The 15,373-nt window shown below is 39.3% G+C and overlaps 1 protein-coding gene across 1 annotated transcript; it reads left to right on the forward strand.

Moving 5' to 3' along the window:
* Positions 1-5,837: 5,837 nt before the first annotated feature.
* Positions 5,838-6,776, forward strand: LOC120028253 (olfactory receptor 52B2-like). The gene has a single exon (XM_038973425.1). It carries the CDS (start codon positions 5,838-5,840, stop codon positions 6,774-6,776), a length of 939 nt encoding a protein of 312 aa, XP_038829353.1.
* Positions 6,777-15,373: the final 8,597 nt, after the last annotated feature.

Here is a 15,373-nt window from a genome sequence, read left to right on the forward strand (position 1 = left end):
CCAGTGAGCTGAGGTAAGGCGGAGCTTTACCTAGCATAGACTTATAGATGACCTTGAGCCAGTGGGTCTGGCGACGAATATGTAGCGAGGGCCAGCTGACTAGAGCATACAGGTAGCAGTGGTGGGTGGTATAAGGGGCTTTGGTAACAAAACGGATGGCACTGTGATAGACTGCATCCAGTTTGCTGAGTAGAGTATTGGAAGCTATTTTTTATATGACATCGCCGAAGTCGAGGATCGGTAGGATAGTCAGTTTTAATAGGGTAAGTTTGGCGACGTGAGTGAAGGAGGCTTTGTTGCGAAATAGAAAGCCGATTCTAGATTTGATTTTGGATTGGAGATGTTTGATATGTATTTGTAGCTGTCCACATATTCATAGTCAACATAATGTGTTGTATTGGAATGTCACGATCGTCTTGAGGATAATGAGTGGACCAAGGCGCAGCGTGTGAAAAATACATCTCTTTTATTTGAGACGAGTGAAACACGAAACGAACACTTATAACAAAACAACAAACGACCGTGAAGCTACAAACGTAAGTGCAATACAAAAGCTACAAACGTTCTACATAGACAATTACCCACAAACACATAATGCCTATGGCTGCCTTAAATATGGCTCCCAATCAGAGACAAATGAAAGACAGCTGTCTCTGATTGAGAACCACTCAGGCAACCATAGACTTACCTAGACACATTCACTAACCACAACCCCATACACTAAACCCAACACCCCCTTTACCATATAACCACCCAAGACGAGACAAAACACAAACATTCCCCATGTCACACCCTGACCTAACTAAAATAATAAAGAAAACAAAGAATACTAAGGCCAGGGCGTGACATGGAATTGCCCCAAACATAACACTTTGTATTCAGGACAAAAAGTTAATTGCTTTGCCACAAAATAATGGCTGGAAAGGAGCAAATGAAATGGCATCAAACCATGTGTTTTATGATTTGATAGCACTCCACTTTTCCCCTCCAGCCATTACCATGAGCCCGTCCTCCCCAATTAAGGTGCCCCCAACCTCCTGTGTTGTTGATCCATCCTCAGTTCTCTCTTATCACAGCCATTAAACTCTGTAACTGTTTTAAAGTCACCATTGTCCTCATGGTGAAATCCCTAAACGGTTTCCTTCCTCTCCGGCAACTGCATTAGGAAGGACGCCTGCATCTTTGTAGTGACTGGGTGTATTGATAACCTATTCAAGTGTAATTAATATGTTCACCGTGCTCAAAAGGGATATTCAATAGCTGCTTTTTTCATTTTTACCCATCTTCCAATAGGTACCCTTATTTGCAAGACATTGGTCTGTGTTTGAAATTTCCTGCTCGACTGAGGGATCTTAAAGCTACAATGCATTCGGAAAGTATTCAGACCACTTCCCTTTTTCCACATTTTGTTACGTTACAGCTTTATTCTAAAATGTATTAAATAATTTGTTTCCCTCAGCGTCTACACACAATACCCCATAATGACAAAGCAAAAACAGGTTTTAGAAGGGCCTTAGTCAGGGAGGTGACCAAGAACCCGATGGTTACTCTGACAGAGCTCCAAATTTCCTCTATGGAGATGAGAGAACCTTCCAGAAGGACAACCATCTCTGCAGCACTCCACCAATCAGGCCTTTATGGTAGAGTGGCCAGATGAAAGCCACTCCTCAGTAAAAGGCAGATGACAGCCCGCTTGGAGTTTGCCTAAAGGCACCTAAAGGAGTCAGAGACCATGAGAAACAAGATTCTCTGGTCTGATGAAACCAAGATTGAACTCTTTGGCCTGAATGACAATCATCACGTCTGGAGGAAACCTGGCACCATCCCTACGGTAAAGCATGGTGGTGGCAGCATCATGCTGTGGGGATGTTTTTCAGTGGAAGGGACTGGGAGACAAGTCAGGATCGAGGGAAAGATGAACGGATTACAGTAAAGAGAGATCATTGATAAAAACCTGCTCCAGAGCACTCAGGACTTCAGACTGGGGGCGAAGGTTCACCTTCCAACGAGAACAACGACCCTAAGCACATAGCAAAGACAATGCAGGAGTGGCTTCGGGACAAGTCTCTGAATGTCCTTGAGTGGCCCAGCCAGAGCACGGACTTGAACCCAATCGAACATCTCTGGAGAGACCTGAAAATAGCTGTGCAGCGAAGATGATCTCGGAGTCCAATGGTGTAGTAGTGAGGTTGTACAGACGTGAGAGTGCGCCAGGCTTCACATTCTTGGACCCCAGGTGGTGGGAGATAGTGAAATGGAAAAGAGTGAATAACAGGGCCCATCTCGCCTGCCTGGAGTTGAGTCTATCTAAAAGATAGCGAAGGAGTCAGGCGCAGGACACAGGTAAGAGTAACAATACTGATTTACTCAATCCAAAACGTAACAAAATCCCGTTCCAAACAAGGACAAAACAGGACTCAAAATACAACACACCGGAATACACGAAAGACAATCACGCACAAAACAGAAAGGGAAACCAGAGGGTTAAATAAGGAACAAAATTATGAGATGGGAACCAGGTGTGTAAACAGACAAAACAAAAGGAAAAATGAAACATGGATCGGTGGCGGCTAGAAAGCCGGTGATGTCGACCGCCGAACACCGCCCGAACAAGGAGAGGGAACAACAACTTCGGTGGAAGTCGTGACAGTTCTTGTGGTCCGTCCACACCAAGAATGGATGTTCTGCCCCTTCTAACCAGTGCGTCCACTCCTCAAACGCCATCTTAACAGCAAGTAATTCTTAATTTCCCACGTCATAGTTCCTCTCAGCGGGGTTAAGACGATGGGAAAGGAAGGCGCAGGGATGCAGAACGGTGGACACTACAGTTCCCACTCCAACATCTGAGGCGTCCACCTCCACCACGAACTGATGGGACATGTCCGGATGGATTAAGATGGGAGCTGTAGTGAATCGCTGCTTGAGGTCTGACAACACCTGGTCACTGCTGTAGACCATATGAACGGGAACCTTGGGAGAGGTGAGTGCAGAGAGGGAGGAAGCAAGGGTGATGTAACCCCGGATGAAACGACGGTAGAAATGAGCAAACCCCAGGAAACGTTGCAGCTGCACCCTGGATGTGGGTTGAGGCCAATCCACCACCGCTCTCACCTTGTCAGGGTCCATCTGATTATTACCTGCAGCGATGACGTATCCTAGGAAGGAGATGGTGAATCGAAGAGCTGACCGGGAATATATTAGGATGTTGACGAGGTAGTCAAACACACATCGGTTCAACATGTCACGGAGCACATCATTGACCAGGGCCTGGAACACTGCTGGAGCGTTGGTCAGTCCGAACGGCATCACCAGGTACTCGTAGTGCCCGCTAGCCGCGTTAAAAGCTGTCTTCCACTCGTCTCCTTCCCGTATCCAAACCAGATGGTACAATAGGCGTTCCAAAGGTCCAACTTGGAGAAGATAACCGCCCCCTGGAGAGGCTCAAAAGCCGAGGAGATGAGTGGTAGCGGGTAACGTTTTTTAACCGTAATGTCATTACCTTCTTATGGCTGCAGGGGCAGTATTGAGTAGCTTGGATTAAAGGTGCACAGAGGTGCCCAGAGTAAACGGCCTGCTCCTCAGTCATAGTTGCTAATATATGCATATTATTATTAGTATTGGATAGAAAACACTCTGAAGTTTCTAAAACTGTTTGAATTATGTCTGTGAGTATAACAGAACTCACATGGCAGGCAAAAACCTGAGAAAAAATCCAAACAGGAAGTGGAAATTCTGAGGCTGGAAGATTTTCAACCAAGATCCCATTGAAATCACAGCAAGATATGCATGAGTTTGCACTTCCTACGGCTTCCACTAGATGTCAACAGTCTGTAGAACCTTGTCTGATGCCTCTACTGTGAAGGGGGGCCGAATGAGAGGAGAATTAGTCAGGTCTGCCATGACCTGACCATTCTTTGACCCTGCGCGTTCACATGAGAGGGAGCTCTGTTCCATCGTTCATCTGAAGTTAATGTAATTCTCCAGTTGGAACGTTATTCAAGATTTATGTTAAAAACATTCTAAAGATTGATTCAATACATCGTTTGACATGTTTCTACGGACTGTTACGGAACTTTTGGACATTTCGTCAGGTTTTAGTGAACGCGCTTCCCTGACGTTGGATGTGTTTACCAAACACGCTACAAAAATAGCTATTTGGACATAAATGATGGACATTACCGAAAAAAACTAACATTTCTTGTGGAAGTGGGAGTCCTGGGAGTGCATTCCGACGAAGATCAGCAAAGTGAAGATTAATAATGCTTTTTATGAGTTTTGTTGACTGCACAATTTGGGCAGGTAACTGTATGGCTTGCTTTTGTGGCTGAACGCTGTTTTCAGATTATTGAATATTGTGTTTTGCCATAAAGCTTTTTGAAATCTGACACAGCGGTTGCATTAAGAACAAGTGTATCTTTAATTCTATGTAAAACATGTATCTTTCATCAAAGTTTATGATGAGTATTTCTGTTATTTGACGTGGCTCTCTGCAATTTCTCAGGATATTTTGGAGGCATTTCTGAACAATGTAAACGGAGGTTTTTGGATATAAATATGAACTTAATCGAACAAGACATATATGTATTGTGTAACATGAAGTCCTATGAGTGTCATCTGATGAAGATCATCAAAGGTTAGTGATTAATTTTATCTCTATTTGTGCTTTTTGTGACTCCTCTCTTTGGCTGGAAAAATGGCTACATTTTTCTGTGAGTTGGTGGTGACCTAACATAATCGTTTGTGGTGCTTTCGCTGAAAAGCCTATTTGAAATCGGACACTTTGGTGGGATTAACAACAAGATTACCTTTAAAATGGTATAAGACACATGTATGTTTGAGGAATTTTAATTATGAGATTTCTGTTGTTTGAATTTGGCACCCTGCACTTTCACTGGCTGTTGTCATATCGATCCCGTTACCGGGATTGCAGCCATAAGAAGTTTTTAAGACCCCGGTAGTCGATACATGGGCGCAGGGTCTTGTACTTCTTCTCCACGAATAAGAAGCCTGCACTGGCGGGGGAGGAAGATGGACACATAATCCCTGCAGCGAGAAAATCCTCAATGCACCCTTCCATCGCTTTGGTCTCCAGACCCAACAGGGATAAAATCACCCCCAAGGCGGTGCGGTGCCCGGGAGAAGGTTGATAGCACAGTCGTAGGGCCGATGCGGAGGAAGAGATGTGGAGTGAATGAATACTTGAAAAAACATATTACTACAAAAATAAATATCCTAAACATAAAATGATGTACTGGATTATTTTTCTGTTTCAATTCCAGTATGTTGTTCCTCACAATGAGTCACACATGTTTTTCAAGACATGACCTCTCTTGAGAGACTAACCTATTATTTGAAGATCAACTATTAGATATCTCAGAGGAATGGCGAATGTTCCTCACAGTCTCTATAAATACCTTACCAAGTCATATGATAGAGTGAGTTTCTCTCAGAGTTTCAGGTAATGATGTCTCTCAAGCGTGAGTCGTATACATTTTCTACTGTGATTTCCTCACTATATGATTTGTTTTAAAATTGGGTATCATGACTCACTACATTGAGTTTTAAAAAGACAAGCAGTATTCACCCATGGTCATAATCTTGTTCCAGTGTTCTGTTAACATAAATGTCAATTTAATGTATTAATGTCAATTTTTTACACAGTTCAAGTATTTAGAACTACTAACATGTATTGATTAATTGATTTATTAATGACTCAACTATTCATCCGTTGTCATAATGTGACTATAATAAAGTTTTCATTGTTAAAATGTATTGTAAACATAACAGTTGTTGTCGTACATCTACAGGCTTGAAGAGGAAAACCTGAATCCGTGAAAATGGATGACTTCTCAAATGTGTCTTCTGTTTTGACACTAGAAGGCTTCAATCTCCCCCCTGAAAGTGCCTTTTCCGCATTTATTTTCGCCACACTGAGCTATATGGTCATTCTCTTCTGTAATCTGGTCCTGATTCTCACCATCATCCTCAATAGGAGTCTCCACCAGCCCATGTACCTTCTGCTGCTAAACCTACCCATCAATGACCTCATAGGCTCCACGGCACTCTTTACACAGGTCATCAAAGAGCTTTTACTTGACACAGGGACCATTCAATACTCTGCTTGTGTCACACAAGCTTTCTTTATTCATGTCTATGGAACGGGAGCTGTGTTAATTCTGACTGCTATGGCGTATGACAGATACATTGCCATATGTTCCCCTTTGAGGTACAACACAACTATGACCAATGCTCATCTCAGGAAAATCATCACACTGCTATGGGTGTGTGACTTGATTTTGATTGGAGTGCTCTTTTTCCTGCTGCTTCGATTACCACGCTGCAGATCTCTGATGTCACACTCATACTGTGACAATCCCTCCCTGTTGAAACTGGTCTGTGCTAACACAGCCATCAATAACATCTATGGAGTCTTTATTACTGCCCTCATGCAGGTCATAGTTGTTTGGGCCATTCTCTACACTTACATTCAGATACTTGTCACATGTTTTAGAAACAAAGGATCAGCTGACACAAAAAGCAAAGCTCTGCAGACTTGTGCTACACATTTAATTGTTTTTCTCCTCTTAGAGTGTTTAGGGCTTCTCACTATTATCTCATACAGACTGAGCCAATTTCCCCCGCAGTTACGGAGACTCATAGGAGTTTCCACATTAATTTTCCCCCCAACTTTAAATCCAATTATATATGGTCTTAAAATAAAGGATATCAGAGTAAAAGCAATGCATTTCTTGCGGACAAAGATCTTTCCATCATAGTTTCCAATAGTAGACATGGATTTGAAGAGAACCACTACATCATTTATCCAAAACTATATGAATTGTCACGATCTACTCAGTGCGATTTTATTTAGGCTATTTTGCTGTTTTTTACAGTCTGGCAGCTTGATGTACCCCTTGTTGTTATCTTTATTTCTAATAACTGTAAATGTATCACTTATATTCCAAAACCAGTAAACCAATTAAACACCCCGGGGTATTTAATCCTGTGCTTTTTGTGGATTGTCAAGGTTTCACAAGACAATGTAAATCATGCCGTCAATGTGAAGATCTTAACTGCCTACTCCTCGTGTCCTCTCTCCTCGTCTCCTTCTGAAAACCCATTGGATGAGAAAGTCAGAGGTCCTGTGATATCTTTCATCATGGTTATAATAGTCTGCATTTTAAAATGCATTAAATAAAATAATGAAATTACGTAGTGCCTATCTTTCCTACTTCATGGGGATTCATGTATAAAGATGGATCAACACCACAGATGGTGTGAGACATGGACTCATCTTGACTAGACTTTTATTGATCTGTGGAAATACGTCTGAAATTGATCAACTGATTTCCAATATCCATCTTCAACATTGGTCTGATTTGGTAAAATAATGTTGAATTTAATCATGTACAATTAATACTCTGGCAATATTTCGCTGGATTCTCAAATGCTAACACAAAAACAAATAGTTATATATCTGCCTATGCATTCCATCTGTCATGTTATGTCTGGTCACATTAAAGACATGACATCATATTCCAATCAGTGTGTCTGCTGTGTAATGCCCTAGTGTTTCAGTTGTGGGCCTACAGTAACAACTCTTCTATCCATCTTACAAACTCATACCACCAAACAAGACATATTTCAAATGCAGAAAACGAGACATACACATTTCTATTTAGGTCTAGAAATTGACTTAATCTCTAAAGTCTGTGATGCTGATTACAACAATGTTGATGAACTGAATTAATTCACAGCGCCCTCTAGTGTATTTGTTTTGCACAGAATATAGCCAAGAATCCACAGTGTTTCACTATTGTTTCAGGTCAATGATTCAGTCTGGAAATTGTCCAGTAGAGGCATTTGATCAGCGTCCTCTCAGAAACGACGGGCGGGTTTAGCCCAAGTGGATAAATGTGGCTTCTGAAGATTTGGTCTATTGATTGTTGTGTAACACCCTTCATCACAGCTCAGATTCAATTCAGTTCCAGGCTGAATCAAAGAAATGAAACAATACTAAAACAGGCTAGAAATACAAATGTAAAGTGAAAATGTGTCAGGAAAAGAGTAGTGGAAAGTTTTGTTTACAAATTGAAATAATTATTGAAATAAATGATTTTATATTTTATGATAAATTTGGTGTTAATAGAAAAGGGGTATTCCAGCCGACAGTTTTCATAAATTAAACCAAAGTAAAAATCTAAATATGTGTAGTAATTGAATTTGCTACTTAAACATATTAAAGGTTAAATATGTGTTTGTTTCTTTTTGTGGAAATTCAGGTAACTTCAAACACAATCAACTTACATGAATCTGAAATTGACATAATATACTGTATATACACACACAGTATTTTACCCTTTATTTAGATGGCTGGAAAAAGAGGGGGAGACAGGCAAGTGGGACAACAGCAGGAAGGGTCATGGATTGAACCCTGGTCTCCGGGGGGGAACAGGCCGTGACTGGCCGTGCATGTTGCAGCTAAACAACAGGCTCTGGACATCAATGCATTATATTACTGTCCACATTCTGCACATGCAGCTCAAGTCTGGAAAAGGCCCGCGAACAAATAAACTCCCCAACGTATTGATTTGCACAGCGAAGCTAAAACTTAATTTGGCACAATACTCCAGCATTTTGGATTTTATATCAAATATCTGTTTTACCATTTAGAAATGAATGCACTTTTTGTATCTAGTCCCCCCATTTGAAGGTGTCATACATATTTGGACAAATTCACTTATTCACTCATTTGGTACCATATTCATAGTATGAGTATAGAACCAAATTATAACTTTTAGCTTAACAGTCCAAATAAATATGTATGGGAGTGTACATTGATGTCCTTATGGTTTCTAATATATATTGATGACCCTATGGTTTCTAATGTATATTGATGACCCTATGGTTTCTAATATAAATTGACGCCCCTATGGTTTCTAATATATATTGATGACCCTATGGTTTCTAATATATATTGATGACCCTATGGTTTCTAATATATATTGATGTCCCTATGGTTTCTAATATAAATTGACGTCCCTATGGTTTCTAATATATATTGATGACCCTATGGTTTCTAATGTATATTGCCGTCCCTATGGTTTCTAATGTATATTGATGACCCTATGGTTTCTAATGTATATTGATGACCCTATGGTTTCTAATGTATATTGCTGTCCCTATGGTTTCTAATGTATATTGATGACCCTATGGTTTCTAATATATATTGACGTCCCTATGGTTTCTAATATATATTGATGTCCCTATGGTTTCTAATATAAATTGACGTCCCTATGGTTTCTAATATATATTGATGACCCTATGGTTTATAATATATATTGACGTCCCTATGGTTTATAATATATATTGACGTCCCTATGGTTTCTAATGTATATTGCTGTCCCTATGGTTTCTAATGTATATTGATGACCCTATGGTTTCTAATATATATTGATGTCCCTATGGTTTCTAATATATATTGATGTCCCTATGGTTTCTAATGTATATTGCTGTCCCTATGGTTTCTAATGTATATTGATGACCCTATGGTTTCTAATATATATTGATGTCCCTATGGTTTCTAATATATATTGATGTCCCTATGGTTTCTAATATATATTGATGTCCCTATGGTTTCTAATATATATTGATGTCCCTATGGTTTCTAATGTATATTGCTGTCCCTATGGTTTCTAATGTATATTGATGACTCTATGGTTTCTAATATATATTGATGACCCTATGGTTTCTAATATATATTGATGACCCTATGGTTTCTAATGTATATTGCTGTCCCTATGGTTTCTAATATATATTGATGACCCTATGGTTTCTAATATATATTGACGTCCCTATGGTTTATAATATATATTGCTGTCCCTATGGTTTCTAATGTATATTGCTGTCCCTATGGTTTCTAATATATATTGACGTCCCTATGGTTTATAATATATATTGATGTCCCTATGGTTTCTAATATATATTGATGTCCCTATGGTTTCTAATATAAATTGACGTCCCTATGGTTTCTAATATATATTGACGTCCCTATGGTTTCTAATATATATTGACGTCCCTATGGTTTCTAATATATATTGACGTCCCTATGGTTTCTAATATATATTGACGTCCCTATGGTTTCTAATATAAATTGACGTCCCTATGGTTTCTAATATATATTGACGTCCCTATGGTTTCTAATATAAATTGACGTCCCTATGGTTTCTAATATATATTGATGTCCCTATGGTTTCTAATATATATTGATGTCCCTATGGTTTCTAATATATATTGATGTCCCTATGGTTTCTAATATATATTGCTGTCCCTATGGTTTCTAATATATATTGATGTCCCTATGGTTTCTAATATATATTGATGTCCCTATGGTTTCTAATGTATATTGATGTCCCTATGGTTTCTAATATATATTGACGTCCCTATGGTTTCTAATATATATTGACGTCCCTATGGTTTCTAATATATATTGATGTCCCTATGGTTTCTAATATATATTGATGTCCCTATGGTTTCTAATATATATTGATGTCCCTATGGTTTCTAATATATATTGATGTCCCTATGGTTTCTAATATATATTGATGTCCCTATGGTTTCTAATATATATTGATGTCCCTATGGTTTCTAATATATATTGACGTCCCTATGGTTTCTAATGTATATTGCTGTCCCTATGGTTTCTAATATATATTGACGTCCCTATGGTTTCTAATGTATATTGACGTCCCTATGGTTTCTAATGTATATTGCTGTCCCTATGGTTTCTAATATAAATTGACGCCCCTATGGTTTCTAATATATATTGATGACCCTATGGTTTCTAATATATATTGATGACCCTATGGTTTCTAATATATATTGATGTCCCTATGGTTTCTAATATAAATTGACGTCCCTATGGTTTCTAATATATATTGATGACCCTATGGTTTCTAATGTATATTGCCGTCCCTATGGTTTCTAATGTATATTGATGACCCTATGGTTTCTAATGTATATTGATGACCCTATGGTTTCTAATGTATATTGCTGTCCCTATGGTTTCTAATGTATATTGATGACCCTATGGTTTCTAATATATATTGACGTCCCTATGGTTTCTAATATATATTGATGTCCCTATGGTTTCTAATATAAATTGACGTCCCTATGGTTTCTAATATATATTGATGACCCTATGGTTTATAATATATATTGACGTCCCTATGGTTTATAATATATATTGACGTCCCTATGGTTTCTAATGTATATTGCTGTCCCTATGGTTTCTAATGTATATTGATGACCCTATGGTTTCTAATATATATTGATGTCCCTATGGTTTCTAATATATATTGATGTCCCTATGGTTTCTAATGTATATTGCTGTCCCTATGGTTTCTAATGTATATTGATGACCCTATGGTTTCTAATATATATTGATGTCCCTATGGTTTCTAATATATATTGCTGTCCCTATGGTTTCTAATATATATTGATGTCCCTATGGTTTCTAATATATATTGATGTCCCTATGGTTTCTAATGTATATTGCTGTCCCTATGGTTTCTAATGTATATTGATGACTCTATGGTTTCTAATATATATTGATGACCCTATGGTTTCTAATATATATTGATGACCCTATGGTTTCTAATGTATATTGCTGTCCCTATGGTTTCTAATATATATTGATGACCCTATGGTTTCTAATATATATTGACGTCCCTATGGTTTATAATATATATTGCTGTCCCTATGGTTTCTAATGTATATTGCTGTCCCTATGGTTTCTAATATATATTGACGTCCCTATGGTTTATAATATATATTGATGTCCCTATGGTTTCTAATATATATTGATGTCCCTATGGTTTCTAATATAAATTGACGTCCCTATGGTTTCTAATATATATTGACGTCCCTATGGTTTCTAATATATATTGACGTCCCTATGGTTTCTAATATATATTGACGTCCCTATGGTTTCTAATATAAATTGACGTCCCTATGGTTTCTAATATATATTGATGTCCCTATGGTTTCTAATATATATTGATGTCCCTATGGTTTCTAATATATATTGCTGTCCCTATGGTTTCTAATATATATTGATGTCCCTATGGTTTCTAATATATATTGATGTCCCTATGGTTTCTAATGTATATTGATGTCCCTATGGTTTCTAATATATATTGACGTCCCTATGGTTTCTAATATATATTGACGTCCCTATGGTTTCTAATATATATTGATGTCCCTATGGTTTCTAATATATATTGATGTCCCTATGGTTTCTAATATATATTGATGTCCCTATGGTTTCTAATATATATTGATGTCCCTATGGTTTCTAATATATATTGATGTCCCTATGGTTTCTAATATATATTGATGTCCCTATGGTTTCTAATATATATTGACGTCCCTATGGTTTCTAATGTATATTGCTGTCCCTATGGTTTCTAATATATATTGACGTCCCTATGGTTTCTAATGTATATTGACGTCCCTATGGTTTCTAATGTATATTGCTGTCCCTATGGTTTCTAATATATATTGACGTCCCTATGGTTTCTAATATATATTGATGTCCCTATGGTTTCTAATATATATTGATGTCCCTATGGTTTATAATATATATTGATGTCCCTATGGTTTCTAATATATATTGACGTCCCTATGGTTTCTAATATATATTGACGTCCCTATGGTTTCTAATATATATTGATGTCCCTATGGTTTCTAATATATATTGATGTCCCTATGGTTTCTAATATATATTGACGTCCCTATGGTTTCTAATATATATTGATGTCCCTATGGTTTCTAATATATATTGACGTCCCTATGGTTTCTAATATATATTGACGTCCCTGTGGTCTCTAATATATATTGATGTCCCTATGGTTTCTAATATATATTGACGTCCCTATGGTTTCTAATATATATTGATGTCCCTATGGTTTATAATATATATTGATGTCCCTATGGTTTATAATATATATTGACGTCCCTATGGTTTATAATATATATTGACGTCCCTGTGGTCTCTAATATATATTGATGTCCCTATGGTTTCTAATATATATTGACGTCCCTATGGTTTCTAATATATATTGATGTCCCTATGGTTTCTAATGTATATTGATGTCCCTATGGTTTATAATATATATTGACGTCCCTATGGTTTATAATATATATTGATGTCCCTATGGTTTATAATATATATTGATGTCCCTATGGTTTATAATATATATTGACGTCCCTATGGTTTATAATATATATTGATGTCCCTATGGTTTCTATTATATATTGACGTCCCTATGGTTTATAATATATATTGACGTCCCTATGGTTTCTAATGTATATCGCTGTCCCTATAGTTTATAATATATATTGATGTCCCTATGGTTTATAATATATATTGATGTCCCTATGGTTTCTAACATATATTGATGTCCCTATGGTTTCTAACATACTTGAGTATTATTTTCCTTGAGTTTATTTTGTGTCATGAACTGCGAGGCTGCGGGGTTTTTCACGCTCAACAGTTTCCTGTGTGTTTCAAGAAGGGTCCACCACTCAAAGGACATCTAGCCAACTGTGGGAGACATTGTAGTCAACATGGGCCAGTATCCCTGTGGAACATTTTCGACACCTTGTATAGTCCATGCCCCGATGAATTGAGGCTGTTCTGATGGCAAAAGGGAAGGGTGAAAATCAATATTAGGAAAGTTCTTAATGTTTTGTACACTCAGTGTATAACAAACAGAACAATGAAGAATGAACGTTGCCTTGTACTGCTCTAACTGAGCCTTTTGACACGGACAAAAGCTGAAGTAATTTCACTATCATCTCTTTAGTGTTAATACCATATACTACTGGGTTTAGACCTGGAGGAAATATAAAACATATCAGTCCTGCATATTTCTGAAGTAGCGGTCGACTGTTTAGTATTCAACACACAAGGACAACAATGATACCTGAGAACCAATAGATTGGAAATACAAGCAGGTGTGTGGAACAGGTATTTAAGGCCTTTAGCTTGGCATCAGTCACTACTTTTAAAGCATGTGAATGGAATCAATGAGTAGGCGAAGACCACAGAAAAAAAACTCCCCATGGAGTATGCCTGTGATAAATAAACCATAGAGGTTGTTCACTATTGTGTCTGTTGCACAGGTCAGTCTTAACAGGGACACGTTGTCACCAGAGATGTTCACGATAACTGTTTTACAAACAGGGAAACACAACATGAGCCCCCATCAGTAAAAAGTAAATCAGCCAAGCAGAGGCAATGAGACTTACAACAGTCATGATGGAGTGGTACCTTAACGGATGACAGATAGCTACAGTACCAGTCAAAACTTTGGACATACCTACTCATTCAAGGGATTGTAGAATAATACATTGCAGAATAATAGTGAAAACATCAACACTATGAAATAACACATATGGAATCATATAGTAACCAAAATAAGTGTTAAACAAAATATATTTTATATTTGAGATTCGTCAAAGTAGCCATTGCCTTGATGGCAGCTTTACTCACTCTTTGCATTCTCTCAACCAGCTTTATGAAGAAACAGTCTTGAAGGACTGGGAAGGGCAGCTCATGACTGAAGGGCAGCTCATGACTGAAGGGCAGCTCATGACTGAAGGGCAGCTCCGGACTGAGGGGTAGCTCCGGACTGAGGGGCAGCTCAGGACTGAGGGGTAGCTCAGGACTGAGGGGCAGCTCCGGACTGAGGGGTAGCTCCGGACTGACTGGCAGCTCATGACTGAAGGGCAGCTCATGACTGACTGGCAGCTCCGGACTGACTGGCAGCTCCGGACTGAGGGGTAACTCAGGACTGACGGGCGGCTCTGGCGGCTCCTGACTGGCGGGCGGCTCTGGCGGCTCCTGACTGGCGGGTGGCTCTGGCGGCTCCTGACTGGCGGGCGGCTCTGGTGGCTCCTGACTGGCGGGCGGCTCTGGCGGCTCCTGACTGGCGGACGGCTCTGGCGGCTCCTGACTGACGGACGGCTCTAGCGGCTCAGGACAGACGGGCGGCTCTGACGGCTCTGGACAGACGGGCAGCTCAGGCGGCGCTGGACAGACGGGCAGCTCAGGCGGCGCTGGACAGACGGGCAGCTCAGGCGGCGCTGGACAGACGGGCAGCTCAGGCGGCGCTGGACAGACGGGCAGCTCAGGCGTGCCGAGGCGAACTGTAGGCCTGGTGCGTGGTGCCGGTACTGGTGGTACCGGGCTGGGGGCACGCACCTCAAGGCTAGTGCGGGGAGCAGGAACAGGGCATACTGGACCCTGGAGGCGCACAGGAAGCCTGGTGCGTGGTGCCGGAACTGGTGGTACCGGGCTGGGAACACG

This window comes from Salvelinus namaycush, chromosome 34 (genome assembly GCF_016432855.1).
Source record: "Salvelinus namaycush isolate Seneca chromosome 34, SaNama_1.0, whole genome shotgun sequence".
In the NCBI taxonomy this organism is placed as follows: Eukaryota; Metazoa; Chordata; class Actinopteri; order Salmoniformes; family Salmonidae; genus Salvelinus; species Salvelinus namaycush.